Raw genomic sequence first — 25491 nt, forward strand, 5'->3', positions numbered from 1 at the left:
CCAAGCCTGGCACGGCGGGAGCAACATCCCCGCCTTTCAGGCGAGAGGTTGGGGGAAGCTTGCCAGGACGGTGCCGAGCGTTTTGCCAGGGTAAGGCAGCCGGATCCAGCCTGCCCACGGGCAGTGCTGTTGCATCAAGCCTTCCCCGCCTGCTCCGAGCACCCCTGAGTCATTTCCTGCCCGCGGCTGCACCTCCGAGCTCCCTTCCAGCCCCACGGGCAGCCCAAGGGCACGGCGGCGAGGAGCAGCGTGCCTGCAAGGAGGCAGGAGAGAAAGGGAGCAGCCGGGCGTACGGCACACGGCCGTGCCCTGGTGCGTGTCCGTGCCCGACAGAGCTGCAGCACCTGCCCTGGGCTGTCGTGGGCTGCTCTGGGCTCTGCTGCAGATCGATCGAAACGGCTGCACCCCGTGCTGCACGTGGAAAAGTGTCGGCAGAATCCTTAGCTCAGCACGGCAGGCAGCTTCTGAGACGTCGAGAGGAAGCAGCAGCAGAAACTGTTAAGGCAGCTGGCAAGGCACGAGGGCGGCTTCGATTGTTGCCTGATTTTACTACAGCCTTAGGACGGCAAACTGAGGTTTCTGAGCGTTCAGAAAAGATCTGAGGTGCCCTCCATTCAAAGTGCCAAACCACAGCCCACGGGCTCATCCCAACACATCAAGATGTAGATCAAGATAAGAGCTAGAAGCCCAACTGTCCCCAACACGGTCTGATCTTACCAGAAACTCTCAGGCACCGGCAGCCCTCACTGCCCAGAGGATCCCACTGCGCAGCCGCGGCTGGGACATCGCGCCCAGCCCCAGCTCAGCGGTGGCAACGACCCCGTGGTGCAGGGGACGGCCACCACCGCTGTGCCACGCTGCCTGCAGGCAGCAGGAGGGTGCCAGGAGGGTGTATGGGGTCCGATCCTGCCTAAACGCAGCCTCCCAAAAAGGGGGGAGGCTGAAGAGCGAGGTTACACATGCAATGTGAGGAGAAGACCTCAGAGAGAGAAAGCCCGACGCTGGTAAGCACAACAAGAGGTGTCCCTGCCTCCAACACCAGAAAGGAAGCATCTGTGTCATTTTATACGTTACTGACGTGGCACGCTGTGCATGCCAATTTTTATGGTCCTTATCAGCATCGTTCCACGGAGGCGGAGGACAAGGGACGCAGGAGGTCACCTCGCAGCCAGCTACAGCAGAGGCATCTCCGCAGCTTGCAGGAGCTCGGCACCGTCTCCAGGAGGCCAGGCTCCCTCCTGTGCTTTCACACTTTCTTGCAACACCAACAAGAAGCAAATTCTGGGAGCAAAACGACCACTGCTGCCTGATCTAAGTATTTGCTGGGTTCTGCCAGACCACATACACTCAGAAGACCTGGAAAGCAGCAACGATTTCTTAAAGTTTAAATTAAATTTCTGAATTACACCATAAATGATGGGCCAGATCTCCCAGGAAGGCCAACAAACTTTAGAGAGACTGCACGCCGAGTCTCCTGTGTGTGGGGATAGTTTTGGCCGTGAGGTGCTTCCAGACTTTCCAGTAGACCTGGCGGGGTCTTCAAGAAACCTCGGTACCCCCAGAAGCGAGCTGCTGTGCCCCTGGACAGGACGTGGTGGGGAAGCACAGGGTCCTAAGGAGCTCCAAAACTCTGGTTTCAAAACACGAACGAGTTCGTAGACCTTTATCCCCTGGTAGTAAATTCCTCGTTCTTTCTCCAAAGATAAGGACACACAAAACAAAACTTTTCCTATGTGAAAGGAAACCTGCTGCTAGCAAGTCAGGCTCTCACAAAGCAGCATCCCCATACAAGGTAATGGGACAAAGCTCCGAGCTTGTATTTGTACACACTGGGACATTTGTCCTTTAAAGAAAGAACCTTTTTAATGAGGCCACATTTGCAAGGGATTCCAACTTTCCATCCCACCGTGGAAAAGCAGGCGGGATTGCCCATCTGAGATTCAAACTGCAATTTCTCAGGGCCAGGACCTTGTTTTGCACTTGTTTTTGAGCTACTTCTGTCCCTCTCCTCCCCAGCTTGTTCCTATCAGAGCAGGCCCACTGAGCCCAGCCGCGAGGGGAAGCATTCACAGGGCTGAGCATGAAGACCTGGGGTTTGGAGGCAGGGAAAGAGAAGATCCATCCCAGTGAGAATCACCAGGCTTCCCGGGGGTGCCCACCCTCACTGCATCTACCCACCTTCCAAAACCCGAGCAGGGACAGCAGAGCGGGCTGACGAGGAGAAAGGCAACACCCCGTTCAGCCCTTCCTCCAGGCTTATTTTCTTCGGGGAAAGTTAATTCTACCAGGGTTAAAGAAAGAGGCTCGAGAGTCCCTGCTGCAGAACCAGAAAATGAAAAACTCTGCCCAGGAAGAAAGGAGAGAACAATTTCAGAGCTAGAACTGTATTACTAAATACCTGTAAGGATTAATTAATGGTAATTAATGGTTGATTAATCCTCACAGATGTTTAGTAATACACTTCTAATTGTATTAGAACAAACTAATGGCCCTGATAATCGTCCTGAACAAAATCCTGCCTCTTCAGACAGCAGCTTGGGCTGAAGGCACAGCTACCAGCAGCAGAGCTGTTGGGATGCCTTCAGAACAAGCACGCCAAGTCACTCTGCTGACATGAAAGCTGAGCGTTTGTTTAAGAGATCGGCTGTTAATTTGATTTAAAGTCATATACAAAGTAAGCAAATTCTGCACATACAGCAGGAAATCAGGAGTGGAAACCACTTGGGCAGCTCGGACCCGTCGCGCTTCAAGCTGGCCACTTAACTCCAGGAAGAAGTCCAAGAGCAGAGGAGTTCGATAGGAACACAGCAGAAACTTCTCCCCAGCCAAATCAAGTCTCGTTTACCAGCTGGTGGCTTCAGAAGGTGCCAGAGGAGATTCTGGCAGGCCTCCCAAGAGGTGTGGGAGATGAGAGACGGCCTGGCCCGAGCTCCCCGCCGCAGGTACCTTCCCCTGCCCTGCGCAACACCGACCGAGCAGGAGGAGCTGCTGGCAGCAGCAGCTTGCAACGAACACCGCTGCTGAAGCTGGTGACCGGCTGCAGGACAGCAGCTGCAGACATGGCCAGGGTGACCATAATTGGAAGAAAGGTGCCGGCGCCAAGTTTTAGGGAGCGTGACCGAGCGCGGGAGCTTCGGTGCGATCAGAGGAGCGGGGACTCACAGCCCGGGGAAGCGGCAGCTTGCAGCAGTTCTTCAAATGGAGCAAGGAGCAAGCGTGCAGCTGATTTCAGCGCTCCCGCTCCCTTCTCCCCTCGTTGCATTTAAGGGAAGGATATGTTACGGTAACTGATATCAAAAATGTGCATACTGAGCTTTGGGCTTTCCTCGTTTGTGGCACAACCGGCGCACACTGCACCGGCTCAGCAGCAGCACTGCCAGCGTCGGGCTTCACCACCATGCACAAAACTCCCAGCACGGGAGCATTCACAACTCCTGTTTGCCCGGGGAGCCTCAGCCTCAACAGCACCAGCAAAAACGCCATCAGCAAGGGGGTGCCTGACAAATCCCGTCTGCAGAGTCCGCCAGTGGCAAATCCACAAATTTCCTTGTTTTTCCTTTTTCAGTTAGAAAGCTGGGCGAGAATAAGGAACGCGTTTATTGCGCAGGGCTTTCAGATATACTGCGGACACCATACGTTCATAGCCATCATTCTACTGGCAACAAACAGCAATGCAAGGAAGCAAACAAACCCTAAAGATAGTCATCGACCATACAAAACAAATTAACGGGCAGTGGCTGGCCTCCAGGGCCCAGGTTTCATACCAGGTCTAGGCAGGAGCTAATCTGGAAAGTGCCTGTTGCTTAGAGGTGGATTAGTTTATCTGTGAACCTTCTTTGCCCTTGTCATTAGAAAGTGATGGACAAGAAAAGGTGGTGGGAAGGGACCGTAACTGGATGAGGGTTCACCAAGAAAGTCATGAAGGGAGTATATATAAATGCACACGAAATTGCAAGCTGTGTGCACGGCGCCTCATGTTACCGCCCTGCTGCAGCATGTTGTTCTTGTTCTGTGCTCTGCAGCCTCATCCCACCACACATCGCCGCGATTACAGCCCTGCACGAGGAACAGGGCCCCCTGCACGAAGGCAGCATCCTCCACAAAGCAAACATATAACAATCATGTGCCCACAAAGAGCAAACAGGAAAACACGCTCACGCCACAACCCCAGAGAGAGCTGTGCTGCTCGGAGCCCAGGACGTCCTAAATCTTCCAAATGCGGCAACCCAGGGAGATCTGTAACACCCTGGCGGTGACAGAAACAAAAAGGGAGTCCCAGAGAGAAGGCATGTTGTTAGGATTATTATCTAGCAATGAAAGTTTAATTTTGGACTGAACTGATTTATGCCCATAAACCCCAGCACGCTTGGTCCACGGCCGTATAAATGCCTGACGGCTCAGCCAGCTGCACGAGCTGAGGACTCCGGCAATAACATTTCAAAATCTCTTTTCGCCCCATGAAATAAAGGTCATAGCCAGTACACGAGAATTCAAACATGAAAGCTTGGCAGGAAATGACTAAGTGCGCGCTGCAGCCAATTTACCTTCGTCTTAGATCTGCCCAGCACACAAGGACCTTGCAATTCAAACAGGCATCACAGCCTCCACGCAGAAAAAAGAATCAGACTGCTCTAGTTGCTTGCTTTGAGGGTCAGTGCATCTCAGCACAGATATCACTACAAAATAAAAGAATTCTGCTTTGTTCCCCTAAAGTTCTTCCAATTCTAGCCTTATGCTGCAGTTTGAACTTTTGCTTCCCTTAGAGACAGCTGTTTTGTTTTTTTAAATTGAGGCTGAAGCCACTCTTATTTCTGAGCAGATAAATCATTCAAATCGGCGTTTACGAAGCCTTTTGTAGTCCCTGAATAAAAGGTACCTACAAGATTACACCTCTGTTTTGCACACAGAGGCAATCGCGGGGCTGCTTCGAGCTTGCTTCTAAGCAAGCATGCACAGGGGCTTGTGGACAGACTGCGCGGGACACGTGCAGTCACGGTGCACATTTTGAGCAAACGCGCTGAGAAGCAGACCTGTGTGTGCTGAGCCCAATCCCCTATTAACTGTCCTCTCCAGAGAGCCTGGCAGCTCTTTTGTTGGTTAAGGGTCAGCTCAATTTCATTTGTTTTCCTCTTGTTTTAATAAACAAAGTAACTTTGACATACAGGAGCAGGAAAAGACACATAAAACAGACACCTTTTATTTAATGCATGCCTATTACTTAAAGGGCAATGTGAATTTTTTCACCTAATTTGGTCAAAATATTCCCTTTTTCAGCTGAATCCTTGTCTCCCAAACCCCAGCATTTGTAGTTAACAACCAGATATATAGAGGAAGGTAGCCTGCACTGTGACCCCTGCAGTTTTGCCCTTTCAGGGCTCTCCACCTGCATGCAAAATCAACAGAGTGAAGCCAAAGTCAGCAAGGTGACAGGGAGACATTGCCGTGTCCCTCGTGTGCCACGCAGCTGCCCTCCCGCTGTCTCATCACCAACCGTGGGCCTCTTTGCCTCTGCAGGATATCGTATGAGAAATAAGGGCAGCCTCTGCCTGGAGTCCTTTTTACAGCTGCTGGTGTCCCTTGCAAGCAAAGGCAATTACAGCCCTGTAACCCGCAGCATGTGAGCGCTTCTAAATCTGGGGAAGGACTGAATCCTGGCAAAGGCAAATTGTCTCAGGTTACCGTCCCGAGAACTGCTTGCTCGTGGCCCGAAACACAACTAGGATCCCCTGTTGCCTGGGAGATGCTGCGTGAGCCAGCTGCAGCCGTCCAGCAAAAAGGCAGCGCTCTCCAAGGACAGCAGCTGAGCCCTCGAGAGAAGAGTCAGGCAGGGGCCGTAGGAAGAGGAAGATCTCGTTGAGCCACTATCTTGCCAATGTAGACGTGAACCAAGTTTCTACCTTCTGCGGCTAACGATTTCTCTGCTAGGTGATCTGCTCCTTGGGTGCCACTTGTGTTTACCACACAGAGCTGGTCACGCACTCAAGTCTCCTTGGTAAATTCTCGCCGACACCTTTCCAAATTTCTCTTAAATATTGCACATCTTAAATTACAGAAACCATCGCTTGTAATTATCATGTATTTTACATAAAATCTCTACCTAACGTGTCATTGCAAGCACTAAAAGGAAATTTGCAGAAAGCTACAAGCTTTACAGTTGCTGCCCTGCCGTGCTGCAACAGTTGGAGGTACAGAGTCTTTGGGGGTACCTACGAAAGGGAAACTTGCCACGTCCAAAAGACTACGTGGGCACAAATGCTCACAAAATCAGGTGTGAGTGCCTTTGTGTCACGCAGCTAAACGCTGAGTTTCCAATATTTTGATGAGCCCACCTCAGAACTTGTGCCCACCGCTCTGCAGCGCTTCAGCCTGCACAACCCCGAGCACTGCTGCTGGCAGGCGGCAGGGCGAAGCACATGTGCTGACCGCCTGAAAACTCAGGAACAGATGAAGAGTGCTCCTTCACACACAAAAGCACCCATGAACAGTAAGTAACAACAGCAGAAAGCCCCTGCTCCAGGCCCGTGGCTCATTCACAGAACCTCGTCCTCCGATTTAAGTCTGGGATGTACGAGGAGAACTTTGTGGAACAGATTTGCCATGGGTAACAACGGAACAGAAAGGTCAGAAGCGTAACTCTCAGAAGCCCCTCTCACCAAGGCTTTCACGTAAAGACCAAGAAGAGTTGTTTTAGCCCCTGCAGCAGAAGACACGAAGCAACGCCCCATTTCTTAGCTGCAGAGGCGATGCCCCCCACTCATTCACTGAAGGAAGCAACAGCAAATCTCTGCCTAGATTTAAGGAGTTTCCAAAGCTGTTTGCACGTTCCTGCGGTTTGAGGATCACAGACTTCCCTGCAACAAGGAAACACCGACACCCGAATACCCCTCCTCTGCTCCCCTAACCCAGCAGACCCAACCTGATTTACCGACTATTTGCCCCAAACCGGCAAACCCAGGGAAGCGAAGCCTCAGAGCGGTTCTGTTACCTTGCATTGCTGCCTGCGATGGATCAGCCCAAATCCCAGCCCAGGCAGAGCAGCAGCAGCGCGAGGGCGGCTCTCCGGCTGACTCCCACCGCAGACAGTCAGAGCAGGTGCGGCGAGCGAGGGGCTCTCGCTAGTAAATCATCACTTCGCCAGCAAAACGCTCGAGTGCTTGCCCAGAAACAAAAGCAGTCACATCATAAACCAGAGGGTGACATCAGCACAGGGATTGCATTTCCTACACAGGTTCAAATTTCATTGCCTGTGACTGGAAATTGGACTCTCACGATTTGAGTTACTCCAAGTTTTCACGAGAGGCACAGGAATTCCTGATTCCAGTTTGTTAAATAAAATTCACTTCCAAACTCTCTTTATTTCTCAATGACCTGACGATAGAAGAGAACAACCAAGCAACACTCCTAACAGAAAGTCAAATGCTAACAAACACCATTATTAGCCTGACTTCCCAAGCCAGGTGCTAACGAAGTGAGCAGCCGAACTTTCACTGGAAAGGGTCAGTGCTATTCCAACAGCCCAGTCTGAGGCACAACTATTCAAAACCTCTAAACTGCCCTTTCCCATTCTTACTCAGAGTTCTGCTCTGCCTCTTCTTCTAAAATTAAAGCTAGCAAGGATCTGAAAACACACATTTCATCATTCCTTGGTTGAGTCATTGTTTCGGAGCATGAAGCATGATGCACTCTGTGCTTACGGCCTGACACCTTCCCCAACCTGAAGTGCGTTTGTGATTTTCCACATACAGCTCTTCAGGCTCTCCAAAAGCAACACATCCAAGACTTCTATACAAGCCCAATGGGCCAGAATTAATCTTCCCGTGAGTTACATGATGTTTGCACGGGGTTGAGAAATACTAGAAATAAAAGTTCCCTTGGCTGAGTTAGATGCAACACTGTGTACTTTCTGCTACTAATGACTCTTTAGTAAGTACCTCTATTACCCCACATATTCCAGATCCCTCTGATTTAGCCATCACAGCAATTTTCTTGGTAGAAAAGTGTTTACTCAGTTAAAGGTAGCCACTGAAATGCCTTAAAATTTAATTGCTGCCATTTCTCTCTGAAAATTTCTAGGTGCTCGGAAAAGAGGCAGGTAATAAATAATACTCACCCAGGACACAAACTGAAGATTAGCTTTCTTTCTTTAGAAAGTACGTTAGCTCCTTGACTCCCTATTGCAAACAACACAAATATGTATGATGATCCAGTGCAAGACCATAAACGTAAGAGTGTTCAGTTTCCACAGACCTGACATCCCGTACATCTCACAGGATTTTTGCTTCATCGATTCCCTAACAGCTGCCACCAGCAGAAACACTACTTACCCTTACAACACCTGCAGGGCAGGGAGTTATTTCATCTCCCTCCTGGGATTTGCACCTCGGAGGATTTTGGCATAGGGCAAACCTGGCAGAGCTAAAAATGGAACCAAGATCCGTGTCCCTGGCCAGTACTGAAGCCAGAAAGCTTCTTTCTCCTTCTGAGATGCAGCAGCCTGGAAACTCTGACGCCCACTCACGCATGCTACAGACCTATGTCCAAACAGATCTCGCAAACGGAACCCTTTGTGAGAAGCTGGGGAGAAAGAAAGGAAGAGGCGGACAGACCCAGTACTGTGCAGTTGCAATGTACAGTTAATCTGCACCCTAGATCTTTCACCCAAGCAACACCGTGCCTTTGCTAGTTGCTCCTGGTGTTGAAACTTTGGGCTTTCAAGGTGAAAAGCTGAAGGGCAGCAGTGGAGCACCCAGAGCTACACCCCAGTTCAAACTGTTAATTCCTAAGAACAGAAAAAGCTGTTTCTGCCTTAAATGAGGGCGGTGGAATTCCAAGGAAGTCAAAAGCCTGGCAAAAGCCAGAAGTTTAAGCTAGTACTTGGGATCATGACCCTGACAAGCGTGCTTGGTCACAGAGACAGTCCAGGATCTGCTGCTGCTTGATTTTTTACCATCCTCGCATCATATGCGCTGTCTAGGAATACTGCCATCAGCTGCAGACCTCAAAGAGGATTTTTTTTTGCCGTCAGCCATGCTGGTTATGCCTTCCAGATAGACATTTGTATTATTATACAGTTTCTTTTGTTTCATTAGAAGAGCTAAAACAAAACCGACATTTCTCCCCAGCAGTACTGAGCTAGTACGTACACCATTTTCGTGGAAAATGGCATGATTTGCAGCCACCATCTGAACAGCAACAGAAATTACCTACCCTCTAATATACTCACATGAGGGAAATCCTGTGGGCTTGGATCATTCGAGAAATAAGGCTGCCTTAGAGTTACAGGAATAACACATGTCCAGAGTGGGCTACTATCTGGTAAAATACGGTTTGAAAAATCAACTGCTAATTGTTTCTACAATTTGCATTTTATGTTAAAAATTCTCCCAAAGACTTCTGGAGCCAGAGCTCAGTCTGGAAAGGATTTTTACGGTCACACTGTAAACCCACAGAAAGCAGGGATCTAGAACGGAAACAGGTCATTACAGCTAAAATACTGATCCTGGGTTCTGCCTGAAACAGCTGGGATGATTTCTCCAGTTAAGCAAATTACTGTAACTAAAACCCACTCTGATATTTAAAGAAATTGGGAGAGATGCTGAGTAGTCACTCTTCTTCCCAGATAACAAGATAAGAACCATATTAATTGAGGAGTTTCTAAGTAAGCACTTGAAATTTAGGTAAGCAAATTCAAAATATCAAGACCATATTTACATTCTGGGGTAATAATTAAATATTTAATATCTTGTGGTTCCAGTATTCTAGGTTTTTCTATGCACCAAAATATTTAGTCATGTAAAAAACATCTGTAGCAGCTGGAAGACATTCGTTTGGCCTGCTAAGATTCATTAGTTTAAAAACACATAAATAAAGTGCTCATTTTATTTCCAAAACTCTAACACTGCTTCTTTCAGTTCTCTTAGGGTGCTTGGTGAATAATGCTTAAGCAATCTTCTCAGCAGGAGGTATTCGATACCAGCTTCACAAATGCATACAAATATCTGTTAACTAACTAAAACAAGTCTTGAATTTAGGTTAATGCTATTCTGTATTGACTAACCCAAGTCTCAGAGCAATATGAAAACCAGCTTGCAAATAGTTTAATCCCTACTTTTATTTTTTTTTTCTCCTAGGCTCCCAAGTTCCCAGTGCCGAAATCTACTTTTAAAAATCACTGACGAAAGGAAACTTCTCTTCAGAACTGGGATTCAGATATCTATGTTACGGGATTACAGAACACAAGCCTTCATGCATGCCTTTTCTCCCCCAAAAGCTCCCGCATAATCTTAATACTTTTTTAAAAAAATAATAAATCAAGTTGCTGAGATCTTAAGAGAGAGATGAATTCAGCTTAGTACACACAGGGATCACTTTTCTGGGCAACAGTTTGCAAAGGGTTATATATTGGCCAGCCAAGTTTCTTTTGCTGGAAGATGCTGAGGTTTTAGCAAAGTTTCTGCAGAGTATGCAACAGTATTCGGCATTTGCTCAGCTAATGAGTTAAATCATTGCAGCTCTCCGATGACTTGAAGATTATGGGTGTAGGAAAGGGTACTGCTCAGCGAGGGGAGCTTTCAGCAACCACCACCAAACTGCGGTTAAAACAGACACCAATGACTCTATTCAGCTCCCAAACCTCAGACAGTTTCCATTTTCTCAATAACAAAGCATTTTTGTGGAGTGAGGTAAGAGGCCTCCATCTGCCAGGTCTAACTCCGCTAAGATTGCTTCAGAGCCCGGCCGAGCGAGGGCTGGCCGGCCCAGCCGGCGTCCCTCACACCAGGACAAAGGGACAAAGCTGCAGCAGGACAGACGTGGAGAGCAGCCTCCTCGGGACCGTCCCACGAATTCTGCTGGGATTTGGTATCAAAAGGAGCCTCAAGCGAGCTCCAACCAGCACACAGCTGGCGAGTTCAAGAGGCTGAGGAAAGAGCGAGGCTTTTCACTGAGGATGGGCTGAAAGAGGCAGGAGGGAGCCAAAGACAAATGGCTGCTGGTGTTTCGGTGCTCAGCAATCCATCACAAAGTGTCAGAAGCACAGAGCGTTGGGATTTAGAAGCGAACACAGGCCTCTGAGCACGCGGTGTGGGATGCAGCCTCCCTGCGGGACAGCGCGGCCCGAGGGCCCATCCACACCTGAGCGGCTGCTTGTCCAAGCCAGAGCAGTTACAGCCTCGGAACAGAGGTCAGGAGGGATTTGGGGTTTGTTGTTGTCTTGTTTTGGTATTTGGCAGCCTGCGTGTATCTTGGCATCTCAGCTGCAGGAACACCAAGCACCTTTTGTTTGAAAGTCAGCTCCCAGCTCCTCTGAAAATCGGGCCATTTATGTAGATGCAGATAAAGACACTGCCTCCTGCCAGGACCCCCCCAGCTCTCCCCTCTCTTTAATTTGCCACTTGTTAGTCATCTCCCTTGCCACTCTGAGACTCAGCTCCAGGTCCAGCACATCCCAACCGCCCGCCCTGCCAAAGGATGAGCGAAAAAGCACACCACAGCCTCGGGCTCCCTCGTGCAATAAAGGTAAAACCCTCGGAACAGCACGGAGATGAGGCCAGCTGGAAAGAGCTTGGAGGAAAAGTGGCTACACAGCACGCAACATCAGGAAAGGATCTTCATGGAGTATGTGAATCTTCTGATCCGTTTTTGGTCCCTGCATAACAAAGTCTTTAAAAAGCAATGCCACATATTCTGCCAGACACGACAGCAACTGGTGCGAATGGATGACCTGTGACTTGGGCAGGTCAGAACATCCAGGACCCAACTGAGCTTCAACTTTGGTAAACAGCACTGCCAAGGGCTGTTATTCACACCTCTCGGAGGCCTCATTCTGCCTGTGTGACAGAATGCATACAGGTTTTAAGAATCACAGTTCAGAGGGATTAGGAAACACAGAGAATCCATTCCAATTGCATTATTTCAGTCTGGTACATCAGGTTTTATATTTATGAGGACAACAATAAAGATTCCCGAGCAGAAACTGCCCCAAAGCCATTTTGCACAAATTTAACTGAAATTTGCAACCTCCAGACCTGTGCTATTACTGCAATACAAAACAAGAATCAATGGGGTAAAAACAACCAACAAATATAAAAACACATGGAGCAACTGCAACTTTTCTCTCAACTCACCTGCAACCCAACTTGAGCAACGTGCTAACTTGAGAAATTTCACTCCCAAAGATGCCAAATTTCTAACCATTAATCCTTATTTCTGCAGATCAGAGACAGCCTCCCAGCCACGCATTGACACAAACCAAGGAGGAGCTTTCTAATGCCAGAAGATATGGTGTATGCTTCCAGCTCTGCTGCTACTTTCCTGACTGGCTCTGCAGAACTTCCTTCCCCCCTAGACGTCCAAGTTTTCCCACCATCTAAAGCAAAGAATACAACAGTTCAGTTGGAAGGGACCTTCAAGGACCATCTAGCCAACTGCAAAAAGGCAGTTCTTCAGTTGGTTTTGTGAAGGACTTTGCATTCCTGTAGCTGTTTCTCCTGTAGTTTTGAAAACGTTAACGTTGATCTCCTCGCTATCTAGTTTAATGCCAGGTACCCAGCTGGATACCTGGAGAGCCCAGCTGGCAAGCAGCACACCATCCTTTCCCAGCCATGACAAAACATCTCCCAAGCCAGCTTTCTTCCTGCAAAGAATGCTGATGTCACATCTCAAAAATCCACACTGCTAATACGAGCCCCAGCGCGAGGTCAGCCAAAGAGGACTTCCATCAGAGATGAGCTCTGCTGGAGAAGGCTCCCTGGAGATCGTAAGAATAGCAACTCAAACCCAGATGGCAACAACGTGCAGCGCACATCTCCAGCAGACGCAGGCACGGGGCAGAGGACTACGCAAACTGACCAAAGGCCACCCCGATTTCTGCCATCTGCTAGCTAGATGCAGAAGCCTGGGCTGAAGGCCTTTGGGAAAGGTCAGGATAGGCTTAAAGGCTCTCAAGATATTGCTTTTGTTCTCACTATTAGCTTCTCAATTCCTTTGTTAAAAGATACGAATCTCTCTGTAAGGCGGTTATTTGGAGCCAAGAGTTTAGATATTATTGCAAAACATATGCTTAAAAGAGACTGGAAATGATGTTGGCAGTGTTACAGAGGGGAGTGAAGCGCAGCTTTGGGTCAAAACAAAAAAAAATAAATCTAAGCTAGTAAGCAATTCCCATGTGATAGTTTGGAAGAGCCAGCAAAAGCTTCTTCTAGAAAAAAAAACAATACTGTGAGAACGAAGCTAACAAGAGCTGGCTCTTGGAAAAATAAAAAGGCCAGTAATAAGCCTGAGTATTGCCAACAGCACATATTCAAGAGAATCTTTCTGGGAAACCGGCTCAAGTCATTACGCTGGAAAGCCCTTAGGGACTAGGGACCTTGAGGCTAAATGCTGGCAAATTGCTTCATCAGTTAAGCTGGTCCCAGTGTTTTCTACTGCGTAAGAATAATTTGTTTTAGCCTACAGGTCTCTACAGAGCAATGGGTAAATTCAGGCTGCTTCCTCTGGGAAGGGAAACAAAGCACTCAGTGAAACCCTGCCCATGCAGGACGTTTTTAGGTTTCCCACCATCACTGACAACCTTTCAGCCCAACAGCCAACCCAACACACTCACGCTGTTGGCTTTGCTTTACTCCCTGTGCCCCTCGGTGCCACTTACCTGGGGGGAAAGTCACCCGAGCTGCTTCTGCCAGCTCGCCACCAGAGAGCTGTCGCCACAAAAATGCGATGACTGTGCCTCCACAAAAGCATCTTCTGGAGACTCATTCACCCAAAATGGACGTAGTCAGAGCAATTATTCTGATGTAGCTTGTTTTCCAGAGGAATAAGGAAACCTTGCTTTATCTCTCCATTTCAGAGAGAGATTAGTTAATACATCAGGAAAGAGATACACTGATGCAGAGAGATAAAGGCAAGGCTTTTGTTTGAGGTCTTCTATTTCCAGTCCAGTTACTCACAGTTACAGGAGCATACAGAGAGCACAGAAGACAACAAATGTGATCTCTAACACCAGCAGAGAAAAATCCTGCATTGGCAGGGGAAGTCAAGGCACTACCTAATGACCTCCCTCCTTTTCCAACCCCTTTTCTGATTCACGATGCCTTCTTCCTTCCAATTGACCTAAATAACATGTTCAGGCAGCACTGGAAGTATTTCCGCTTCAGACTTCAATAGCGGCAAGATCTCCACATCTGGAAAGGGTATTTCTCAGGAAAGTCACACCACAGGTGGCTCAGGAGTGCTTTTCCCAGGAGAGGAAGAGAAGCACCCTGTCTTGCCTCATTTCAGCAGTAAGACTTCCTTGCTGCAGGAGAACAAAGGTTGCCCAGGAGCACAGCAAACACACGCTATGCCTGTGCCCAAGCCCCAGCTAATCTGAACAATGTGGGCAGAGGATTCAATTACCTCATTTCCAGGTGTGCTGTCAGCATGAGCCATGACTGGCTTGGGATGAAAGAGGAGAAGCTGCTCCTAGCTCTGGACTTGTCTGCATCGTTTATGGTAATTATTGCCCAGCAGCCTGTAATCCTTTAATGTCATATCACTCTCGCAGCCCTCAGTCTCTCTAGAACCTTTTGATCACCACTGCAGAAGAGGCTGAAGGCCAGAGCGCGGGGCCCACCAGAGCAGAAGGCGTGCCAACCCAGGCCGCAGAAAGAGGAAGGCAAAGAAAGCCATGAAAAAAGGACTTGGGTGATTCAGTCAGCTTCAGAGCTTCAGACACAAAGCGATTACATATGCTAGCAGCATCCAAGCACTTAAAACAGATGCATGTCCAAACAATTAGTCTACCCGTCCAGCTGTTGACTTCAGCACACCACCTTTGGTAACATAACAGAGCATTCAACAGGAATCACAGGAATTCAACAGGGGAGAATCCAACCCCTATCACTACATGGCTGTTTCACACAAAGTTTTTTTGATCCTCTCCAAAACTCATTCTTTATCACAAGTTCAGGCACTTGGGATAGCCGTGCAGGTATCTCATGTCTTTGCAGCCCCCCCGCAGATAACTAATCTCAATGTTACCTCACAGCAATGGCCTCCACAGGCTGTGCACCGAGTAAATGAACAAGTAAAAAGTCAATTGAAAATGGACTTGTTGTCAACAAAGAAATGTATTGTGGGGGAATACAAGAAAGGGCTCTAAAGCTGCACGGACTGCCCCACGGACCCTCGGCAGCCTGGGAGATCATTTTCTTCTTTAAAGCATATGCACAGTTCTTCTATACAGGAGGTTGTACATGATCTGCACCACCTCATTTTCGGGTAATTGAGCTTCAAAAACTAAAGGAGAAAACAAGCAAGAAAAACGCACATGCCTTTGTGCTACAACACGACTGTTTAGTCCATAACAGCTAGTCTGTATCTGTTATCTCTACATTTTTTATTAGCTCATGTTTACTTTGGCTGCACATCCAAGCAGTCATTTAACCAGGGTGAGAGAGGAAAATCTTGGACTCTCAACAATGGCCAAGCAGTTTAATCTGCCACTGGGGACAATGACTTGACTCCTATTGGTGTTTAGCACTGGCAGGGTCAAGTGTAACATGTGGTGAAGGAAGCACTAGGGAAGCAGATCTGTGGCCATTCCATCAACACTGAGCTTTTCCTTAGCTATTCAGAGGTCCCTTTCCCCTCCGAGAGCAGAGTATGGCTCCAGCTGCCCAGTCACCTGCACCAGCTTCTCCACTCGCTGGATTTATGACTTCAGGGGCTGCCAACAGCTCCAGGTTGGATACAGCACATTCCTCTGGCTTACAGCTTAGATGTTCAAAACTCAGTTAGGAAGCTGTTAAGATTATGTCCTTGGCATCGGCCACCAGGATGGTGCTAGGAGCTGATTTATGTTCCTGAGCAGAACCGGCACTGGGCAGGCTGGGCACAAACATCACCCAACTTCTGTCCAGCGATGATTCCAATCAGAAGGGGCTAGAGTTAATATTTATCCATGGTGCTGATTTAAGATTTTTTTGAATTCGTATTTGAGAAGTTCATAATACTTTACATACGAGAACTCTGTAATTTGCAAACCTGGAACCATCTACAGTAATATATTCAGAGCCATACCAGAAATGATACGAGTTAACAGTCAGATTAACCCAGGCCAAATAAAGTCAAAGTGAGATTGCACTAACCACAGGAACATAAAATTCAAGATCTTTATTGCATTGCTACTTGGATTCTGTGTTAAATCATTTCTAAATAACTCTTGATTAAGAGTTTTAACACAATTAGCTTAAACCTAACAGTCATGTCTTTCTGTTTCCTCCCAGAGTAACACTATCTCAGCAGGCTCTTGTGGAGTAAGGGTAGAATCACTGGTGAAGACTGTTCTCCATTTAGCAAACACCAACAGACACCAAGTGAGTCACTCGGCAGAGGCAATTCTGCTAGGATGAAATACAGGAAGGTGGAAGCCATGTGGCATTCTTCAGTTTCCCCTTTCCTTTCACAATCAGACCCTTGATATTTTCTTCGACAGGAAAACTGACACTCCCCCTCCCTGTAAACTGCTGACAATCGCATTTTACACCTGGCAAAACCAGTGCAAAACGGAAGGAAGAGAAAAAACAAAGAGCAAGGACTTTTCTCAGCAGCTGCATCTCCCCAGAATGGCACATTTTTCTCTCCAACAGTAGCTAAAGACACACTCCTTCTTCATGGACAAAGTCTAGTAACTTCACATTAGTCATTACGAGAAATGCCACCTCTTCTCTATTAAACTACAGGACGGAGCATGCTGCAGAGTTGCCAAATGTGGCTGCAGCACACAGGTCCCGTTGGAACCAGCAAAGCTCGTGCAGCTGAACCCCTTTGCTTGCAAACTCTCAGCCCTTGCATTTGAATGTCCTGTCCTTTAAAAGGAATCCTAAACTCTTGGCAGTAATCTGAAGATTAAATACTGGTAAAGTTCCTCTGCCCCCTAACAATCGGTCTTTTCCCTTTCCTGGCTGCAGCTGGTAGCTATTGTTATCGCTGTTCTCTCTGTCTTTTCTTTTACATTTGTTCTGATGACTTCAACAGGCAAAACATTAAGCTCTCTCTTCATTTTTCCAGTTTGGGCCTCAAAATCACACCGACATCAGCAGAAATACTCAAAGCCCTGTAAGGAATGAGGGGAACACAAGCTGTGGGTAGCAGCTCGTACTCTTGGCTGGAAAGCTGAGCACAAGAGCCAGTGCCACCCAAACTGCTTTCTTGCTCGACCACACTGGGTGCTCGATAGTGGGCACAGCAGTGGATGTCGACCAGGGATACCAAACACCGGAGAAGTGGCTTCCTTATATGAGCAATTACCAGAAATTATGAAACTGTTTGTCCAGTTAAGAAGTTTGGCTTCTATTCAGACCAGGCAGCCAGTCAGTCCCCGGTTTTCTGTAAATATATATGTTTGTCTATGGAAACTTTCTGACATGAAAGGTGAGGCAGAGGCAAAAAGGTTTACACTCACGTCTCTCCTGAGGCTCCTGATGCAATTAGGGTTCTTCAAGCATGACCTCATGCAAGCTCAGCACAGCAAAAATCCCGCAGACACGAGCAAGAACCCCAGCAGGCCACCATGAAAACCTTGTGCATCACTGCTGTGATTACTGTAAAAGTCCTCTTCTGGGGAGAGGGGAGCAGGAACGACTTGAGCACTAAGAATAACCAATTTATTCCATTTTCTTGCTGGTACTGCAGAAAACAGCAGGCCACGTAACGGCATCAGCTGAGCTACAACTGGGAACTCAGCAGAAAGCATCTCGCCTCATAGCACAAGCAATAGTGCGAGTCCTGGCTGTGAACTGAACCAAGTGCTCCCGAAAGTGGTGCACTGGGAATTCCAGTAACTTGCCCACTGAGGAGATTTTCCTAACTCCATCATTTAAGGGTTCACTTCTGTCTTGAAGCTGCCAGGTCCAAAACCTATGAGAACATCACTGAGCTTGTTCCCCTCAGAAATCTATTGCCCGTTGAACACTGTCTACAGCCACACAAGGCTGTTACTCTACAGGAAAAAAAAAAGTGTGTGTGAGCAGGGCAACTGCAATGACATGGGCCAGGAAGGAGACTCCTGCCTTCCTTCCCCACGAGGACCTGGGAGAGCTGAGCCCTCCAGCTGCCGGCTGTGTCCTCAGCCAGCGTGGCTGCTTCAGAGCCTGTTCTAAAACGAACTGCAGTGTAAACAGGAAGCCGAGCTGACAGCAGACGTGCTGCAGATGGCTGCAAATCCTACAGAGGGAACAGCAGTGACCTCCCATCCTCCCCAAGACCAAGGAACCAGCCTGATCCTCAGCGCACAAGTCACTGCTCAGCTCTCCGGGTGCTATTTCAAGGCAGGGGAGGTGCCCAGGTTTTCCATCGAGAGGCACCTAAAAAACATCCAGAATGGAGCAACAGTGGTGCCCCAGCAGCTGGGGCCAGGGAACTGTTCACAGGGCATCCCAAATTCCATAGCAAGATATTTCCGAGCACCACCCTGCCTTCAGTTGTGGCAAGGCTATGTCACCAGCCTTAAAAGTATATAAAATTACAGTCCTAGCTGGGTAAGAATTAAAGTAACGCTCACGACTCTGTGCCTATTAAAACTTCTAAGGAAGAAGCTAGCAAGAGAAGGAGGAAACCCTGAGGTCTCCATCCTAGGAGAAGGGGAAAAAATGGCACAAAAATAAGACAGGAGAAATGGCAGACTTCCCCTTTTCTGCCATCCCGCTGATGGCCTGCCCATCAGGAAGTAAAACCACATTCTGATAAAGCAAACTGGGGAAATGAGGCAGTTTCAATGCCTTTGTGAGCAACATAAAAATATTACTTGTTTCAGAGGCAGATTTTTAAATTCTGGAGACTCCTGAGGAAATATCCAAGAAAATTCTTCTCAAAAGTGAACAGTAAAGGATCAGTAGACTATCACACAGCTGGGAGAGCTACAGATTTCTACCACCTGGTAGAGGGGTCAGAGAAGTACCTGTAAAAGCTATCTTACCCCAACTTCTCCTAAACTGTCCATGGGTGGCCTGTGCTGCCACCAGTTCATCAGACCTAAGGTCTAGTCCAGAGCGGCCTTCCCCATGCTCCTATGACAGGTTTTCTGATTTGGAAACATTTCTTTACAATTTTCAAAACAGAGAAACAGTGAACGTATTAAATTCAAATCCAAGTAGAGAGATCTCAGTATCAATGCCTGCGCTATGGAGATAAGTAACCACCAGCATGTGCCACCTATTTCAGCTTTGAGTCAGCGCAGAGTAATTCCTCCCAACACGCTTTAACCTAACTGTAAAGTACCTCCAGCATTTCCATGCGTTCTCATGAAAGAGACAAAGCAATTAATGTAACCGCAGGTGCAAAATACCTACACAGCTCGAAACCAAAAGAGAAAACCTTACCTGCAAGAGAGCATATAGCCATCTGAAACCAAACTGCATTCAGTAAAACACATTTTGCAGCGATGCTGAGCTATTTTTTCAAAGCCACAAGATGCCAGCTGTGACATTTGAGCTTTTGTTTAAGAAGAAAAAAGCAAAGGCTGGAGAAGCCTTACCCCATACCTACCCTGGGACTCCCTGGACACACAGCAACCCGTTAGGGCGTGCTGAACGTTTCTCTGCGCTAAGCTTGAGCATTTGGTTTAACTTTACTTCAGAGTTTATTGGTCGGGTAAAGTTTCAGAGCTTTAATAAAACACAGCTTAAGCACTGCAGCTTTACAGTCTGGGAAAGAGGCACGGCAGAAAGATTTTTTTTTTCTTTCAGAAAACGGCATTCGCTGTGCTTCCTCGAGCAAACCCGGTGAACATCTCCGAGCAGGATCCACCTCGGGCAGGGGCAAACCCAGCCGGGGTCCCGCGGGGATGCTCGGTCCCCGTTTTCCCCCCCAGCCCTCCCCCGGTGCCCCGGGGCTGCCCGTACCCCCTCGGAGCCCCCCCGGCCCGGTTCTCCCCACCTGCTCGGCGCCCCGGGGCCGCGCTCGCTGCTCGCCCCGGCGATGGGCAGGCTGGGCACGGCTCGGCTCGGCTCGGCACGGCTCCGTATGGCTCGGCACGGCTCGGCACGGCTCAGCACTACTCCCCAGCCGGCGGCGGAGCCCGGCACTGCCCCGCCCGGCTCGGGGCGGAGCGGAGCCGAGGGGCGGTGAGCCGTGCCGAGCCGTGCAGGGGGCGGTGGGCTCGGCGGCACGGAGCCGCCCTGCCCCCGGTTGAAACCGGCAGGGATCAGCCACGGGTGCGCCCCACGGCACCCGTGGGAGCCCCCCCGGGGAGGCGGAGGGAGCACGGCGCTGCCGGGAGGTCCCAGCACCGGGGGGATGCCTCGCGGAGCCCCCCGGACCCCGGCTCGGCCCCTCCACCGGCGTCGCCCCCGTGGCACCGATCGCCTGCAGGGCACCGGGGATGGCGGCGGCGGCGGCGGCGGCGGGGAAAGGGGGGAGTGGGGGTGGGGAGTAAAGCTCCATGCCCCGGCAGCGGAGAGTTAGAACCGGGGGGGCTGCAGCCATCACAGCCCGAGGGCGAGGAGTCCCGGGGGGGGGGGGGGGGGGCACTAAACGAGCCCCGGGACCGGGCTGGGCCCGCACCAGAGGAGGCCGCGGGGCCCGGGCGGGCGCCGCTGTCACCATGGAGACGGCGCCACCGGCCGCCATTACGTGACGCGTGGAGCCTGCGGCCTAGGCCCTGCCCCGCCCGCTCCGGCTGCTCACGCGGCCGCCGCCGCCACCACCGGGTTCCCGGTACCGTCCCCGTCCCCTCTCCGCCATGTCGGCCTCCTTCAGGAAGGCCGCCAAGTCCGGGCAGCGGCAGCACCGCGAGCGGGCCCAGGTGAGCGCCATCCCCCCGCTGCGGGCCGCGGGGCTCCGGTGCGGGCCCTCGGGCTTCGCTGCCGGCGGCCCCTTCATCTCCTGTCCCGCTTTTCCCCGCAGCCCGCCTCTCGGAAGAAGCTGGGGCTGTTGGAGAAGAAGAAGGACTACAAGCTGCGAGCAGAGTGAGTCGGGGAGAGCGGGGAGGGAGCCTCCAGAGAAAGGGAGCCCCCCAGGGTAGGCGCTCCCTGAGGGCTGCACCATGGCCGTGCCTGGCCCTGTCCCGAGCCCCCCCCCCGCAGGCGGTGAGACGTGTGGAAAGGCCTCACGCCGTTATCCCTGCAAATGATAAAAGAATTACAAGCGTTGTCTTTTCTTTTTAATGGCTGACCCCGCAGAAGGTCCAGGAGGGCTAAGCTGAACAGTTGGGCAGCATGTGCTTGTTATTCCTCCAGCACTTGCTGTTCAACACTGTTCATTTCCAGCTTTGTTGAGGAATAGGTTATGAGGCTGAAGTTGATTGTTGGTGTCCAGCTTGGTACAGGGAGCCTTGGCTGTCATATCACGGTGCTGAGCATCGCTCTGAGGGACTCAGCATCACCTCAGGGAATGTGGACATGGAGAAATGCTGAACTGCTCTTTCTTTTTTTCCAGTGACTATCACAAGAAGCAAAATGCCCTCAGAGCACTTCAGAAGAAAGCTCTGGACAAGAATCCCGATGAGTTTTATTTTAAGATGATAAACACACGGCTCAAGGTAAAAAACTACCTTCAGGTGGGATTACACTGCAGCTCCAAGTAACAAGTTATGTTTTTTAATTTATGAATTAGTAAACAAAATAGCAGACTTACCTTGGTGCCATGGAAGTTTAAGTGCTGTGTTCCATCTGTTTTTAGGATGGAGTTCATGTAATTAGACAGCCAAAGGATGAAGTGACTCCTGAACAGGCAAAACTGATGAGGACACAGGATCTTAAGTATGTAGAAATGAAGAGAGTGGCAGAAGCCAAGGTAATACTTCACTTTTTCAGTTTCCATTTTGCCCAGAATTGTTTTTTTTTTTTTTTTTTTTCCTCCTTTGGGGAAGGGTTGCTGATGGTGATGGATATTGTGTTTATATTCAGAGAAATGTGGTTTATGTAATACTGGAAACAATAGATGGAAATGTCAGTGCTCAGTGTATAGAACCTACAGAAAACTACTAAAAACTATATGTTATTATAAAACATGGCATTTTTAATGTAAATTTCAGACACTAAACATGTACCTTGCTTCTCATCTACATAGAGCTGAGGATTATTGTTGCTGAAGCAGGTAGACAGAATCAGGAGAAATCTGACTTCTGTTTCATGCTGTAATGTTGATCCATACACTATCACTGCAAATAAAGAATTAAAGTCAGCTTGGAATATTCCTTCTTATCTTTGCTAATAATTTCAAGGTAATTCTTGAATTGAAATACTTTCAATTTTGTCTGCCATACAGATAACTTACTGTTGTTTTGAAAATTGGTTTGTACATATTTGGTTGGGTAATATCGGAAATTACCTTGACTTGAAAAGAGGACATGTATATAAGCCAGATGCATTTAATTTTTTTTTTTTTTAAAGAGTATTAGAGTATTCAGATGCTTGTAAACTTGAGAAGCAAACAGGAATTCACTTCAAGGAGACGACATTCACCTTGTTAAAATGTTTGGCAAAACTGAGGTTACCTTTTCTTTCCTGCAGAAAATTGAAAGGCTGAAGTCCGAGCTCCATCTGCTGGATGCTGAGGGGAAGCAGCCCAACAAGCACGTGTTCTTTTTTGATACTAAAAAAGAAGGTAAGATTTAAATAGGTTTTATTGGATTTTTTGTTTCAGGTTGTGTGAAAAGTATAAAGCAGTAATGTTCTTTCTTTATGCTGTTAATATAAAAGATTTTATTTCAGGAATAATATTTCAGGTGCGCTGTAAATTGTTTTGATATCTAGAAGACCTCAGTTCTGCAGGAGCGATGTTTCTGGGGCTCTCTTTGCTGCTGACTGTACATAAGCTACATGCTGGGAAGGTTTGCTGAGCATCAGTCCAAGAAGTCTGAGTTTATTCCTATTTTTTTTTTTATTTATAGTTGAAGAGTTTGATATTGCAACTCATCTGAATACTGTTCCAGAGCTAGTAGATAGAGTCTACAACCGACCAACCATTGCAACATTGCAGAAAGAGACACTGAAAGGAGCTACTGATCCTGTCCATTTAAAGGTAGTTTGTACTACCCACTATTTGTATTGTAGTCATCTTAATGTTTTTTTTTTTTTATATATACAACAAGCACTAAGAAGGATTCTTTGGACCACTGTGCAAGAGAAAAAAATTGTTGTCTTTCACCATTTTTTATTGGTGAAACAAGGCTGTAGTGGACATCACTTAACCATGAAGAACCTGGAGACTGCAGTCGAATCTTCTCCTGGACCAATATGGAGAACTTGTTCAGTTGAATCCCAGCTCACTGTGGATTATAAGTCAAGAGTTGTGAAGTTTGGGCCAGAACAGCGTGGTATATACTTGAGGTAGTTTCCTACCTCCTGCTTACACAATCAGCTTTGGTTCTAATGTTTTAATATCACAGCACTTCTGTCCTAGAAGTAGCTAAGCTTGGCTTTAACACTATAAATACATCTTAATTAGTTTAGATATTGGGCAGTTCTGTAAGCTGAAGTCAGCATGTGTAAGGTAAAAATAAACTTGTCTTAAACTGCCGATTGGTAAATTTGTAACCTGTTGTTTTCTGAATCAGATGTCAGATAAACACCCTGTGGTCCCTTCCATTTTGCCAACTTTCTTGGTTTGGCTTGTCAGTAAAGCAGTTGGACGAGTTGTAGGCTGACAAGTTTTCTCTTCTAAATGTCTGAGTCATATTGTAAGCATGTTGGGATCTGTTCTCCTTAATTTAATTACTTAAATCACACCTGCAATAATACCATTTTTGTGCTGGGAAAACCATCAGCGCTTAGTAGGTAAACATGATCAAACAAGCTGCATTTTGGGAGGCCTCTGTGCAATTTCTAAGCACTTCAGGAATTGGTCTCTGGTCTTTTTTTTTCCACTGAATAAACATTTGTGGCTTTTCCTGATGGAGTTAAATGCTGTCTTGCACTCAACATTGAAATTAAGAGGAGTTATGAAACTGAAATTCCAGCTGCTTACCAAATGAGGTTCTGCAGCTAAGTTAGAAGATGTGTGGTGGGGTTTCTTTGCTTGCTTTTTTCTTTAGCTTGGACTTAGGAGATTAAAAAAAGTATGAAGAACGAAGTCCTAACTAGAAAACATCTAGTATGAGAATCAAGATGTTATACAGTTTGCTGAAATCCAACCACAGAACTAAAGCAGAATTGTTTTATATGGCTGAAATGTAAAAAATGTTTGTGAGGTCTCAGAATAGGTCAGCTGTAGACTGTAGCGTCTTGTTCCTCTCTCTTAAAAATGCTTCTTTTTCTTCTCCAGAAATTAGACCAGCAAAGGAAGAATCAGTATGACCTCCTGAAGCAGCGCATTGAGCGAGAAAAGAGCATGTTCGTTATTGCTCAGAAAATCCAGACTCGTAAAGATCTTTTGGTGAGGGATTTAGCTGGTTCTTTGGATCTTTTGTTAAAGTCGCTAGGTCTAACTGTATACCTGAGTTTCTTTCATTTATACCGATACTTCTAGGTAACTCCTAAAAGTAAGCAATCTTCTTTTATCATGGAGAAAGCAAGGAGATGATTCAATGAAGCATTCCGGTTGTGACATGTCTAATGTATTTGCTAGTCCAGCTCTATCACATCAGCAAGAAAAAAGATTCAACTCTTGAAATGATGTACAGTCTCTTCTAAAATACTCTTCTTGTTGTCACCTCTCAAGTATTAAAAAGTAGCAGAGGGAAGGAAGCAGTTCTCTAGGTTACAAGATCTTAAAAACCCAGTGACCAAAAAAATTATTTGTCTCAGTGGGGCTTGCTGTTCACTGGTGCTTGTGAACAAAACAGATTGTGCCTGACAGACTAAAGGCAGAAAGAACAGATGGAAATATAATTCCCACCTAAACAGTGGGAAGTGACCATTTTTCACTAATGACTTGTCAATCCCAGACAGGGACTTTAGGATTTTTTTTTTTCCCTTCTTACGTGACAGCAGATTGAGTAATTTTTGTTTTTTCTTCCAGGACAAAACTCAGAAAGTAAAGGTGAAGAAAGAGACAATGAATAGTCCAGCTATTTACAAATTCAAATATCAGCGGAAACGTTAACCATTTCCTTGAAAAATTACACCCAGTCTCTGGTTAGAAAGAGGATTCTCCGTAAGAAGAAGTACTGATATACTGCCAGTATCAGTTTGGTTTTCATTGCAGCCTAGTGCTTTGTTAAAATAAATTACTGTGGGCCTGCAGTAGCCATAAATATATTTTATCTAATTAATTGATTAATAAATCAAAGAGTTTGTTCTCTTGGTATTTACAATGGGAAGCCACAAGAGGTGCCTAACTGTTCTAGTAATATGTACCATAAACAATCTTTGAAAAGTCAAGGTCAAAATGAAGAGTGGGAGATGGGCTGCACACGAACAGAAACGGCGTTCCAGGATCTGTTATTTCCACATCTTGGGCCAGTGGACCATGACACGGCCAAAACCACAAGATTTCAGAACAGCTTTTTTTTTTTAAAGCTATCTTTTCAAGCAGGTTAAAGTTAAATTATCTTTCTAATCACTATTTTTG

The 25491-nt window shown here is 47.6% G+C and overlaps 2 protein-coding genes across 5 annotated transcripts in view; one reads left to right on the forward strand and one right to left on the reverse strand.

Moving 5' to 3' along the window:
- The window catches only part of FHL3 (four and a half LIM domains 3), a 28287-nt gene extending 8221 nt beyond the window's left edge, over window positions 1-20066 (reverse strand). The window contains exon 1 of one of the 4 annotated variants that reach the window (XM_035561990.2): window positions 19915-20066. Coding sequence is in view for 1 of the 4 variants with exons in the window: in XM_035561996.1 (XP_035417889.1) it covers window positions 6986-6992 (7 nt within the window). In the remaining 3 variants the exon portion in view is untranslated. Of the gene's footprint in view, window positions 1-6985; window positions 7596-13648; window positions 13711-19914 lie in introns of those variants that run through there. The other 3 variants (XM_035561991.2, XM_035561993.2, XM_035561996.1) reach the window with 3 other exon arrangements.
- Window positions 20067-20605: 539 nt separating this feature from the next.
- On the forward strand, window positions 20606-25234 carry UTP11 (UTP11 small subunit processome component). Its single transcript, XM_035562289.2, has 8 exons — window positions 20606-20782; window positions 20884-20945; window positions 21415-21517; window positions 21658-21771; window positions 22491-22584; window positions 22871-23001; window positions 24244-24354; window positions 24940-25234. Exons 1-8 carry the CDS (start codon window positions 20720-20722, stop codon window positions 25021-25023), a joined length of 762 nt encoding a protein of 253 aa, XP_035418182.1. The 5' UTR covers window positions 20606-20719; the 3' UTR covers window positions 25024-25234.
- Window positions 25235-25491: the final 257 nt, after the last annotated feature.

The sequence above is a fragment of the Cygnus atratus genome, chromosome 23 (genome assembly GCF_013377495.2).
Source record: "Cygnus atratus isolate AKBS03 ecotype Queensland, Australia chromosome 23, CAtr_DNAZoo_HiC_assembly, whole genome shotgun sequence".
Lineage (NCBI taxonomy): Eukaryota > Metazoa > Chordata > Aves > Anseriformes > Anatidae > Cygnus > Cygnus atratus.

Coding starts and splice junctions, on each gene's coding strand:
- UTP11 (XM_035562289.2), top strand. CDS start 20,720: ATGTCGGCCTCCTTCAGGAAGGCCGCCAAGTCCGGGCAGCGGCAGCAC. Junction 20,946..21,414: donor GACTACAAGCTGCGAGCAGA/GTGAGTCGGGGA, acceptor CTTTTTTTCCAG/TGACTATCACAAGAAGCAAA. Junction 23,002..24,243: donor CTGATCCTGTCCATTTAAAG/GTAGTTTGTACT, acceptor TTTCTTCTCCAG/AAATTAGACCAGCAAAGGAA.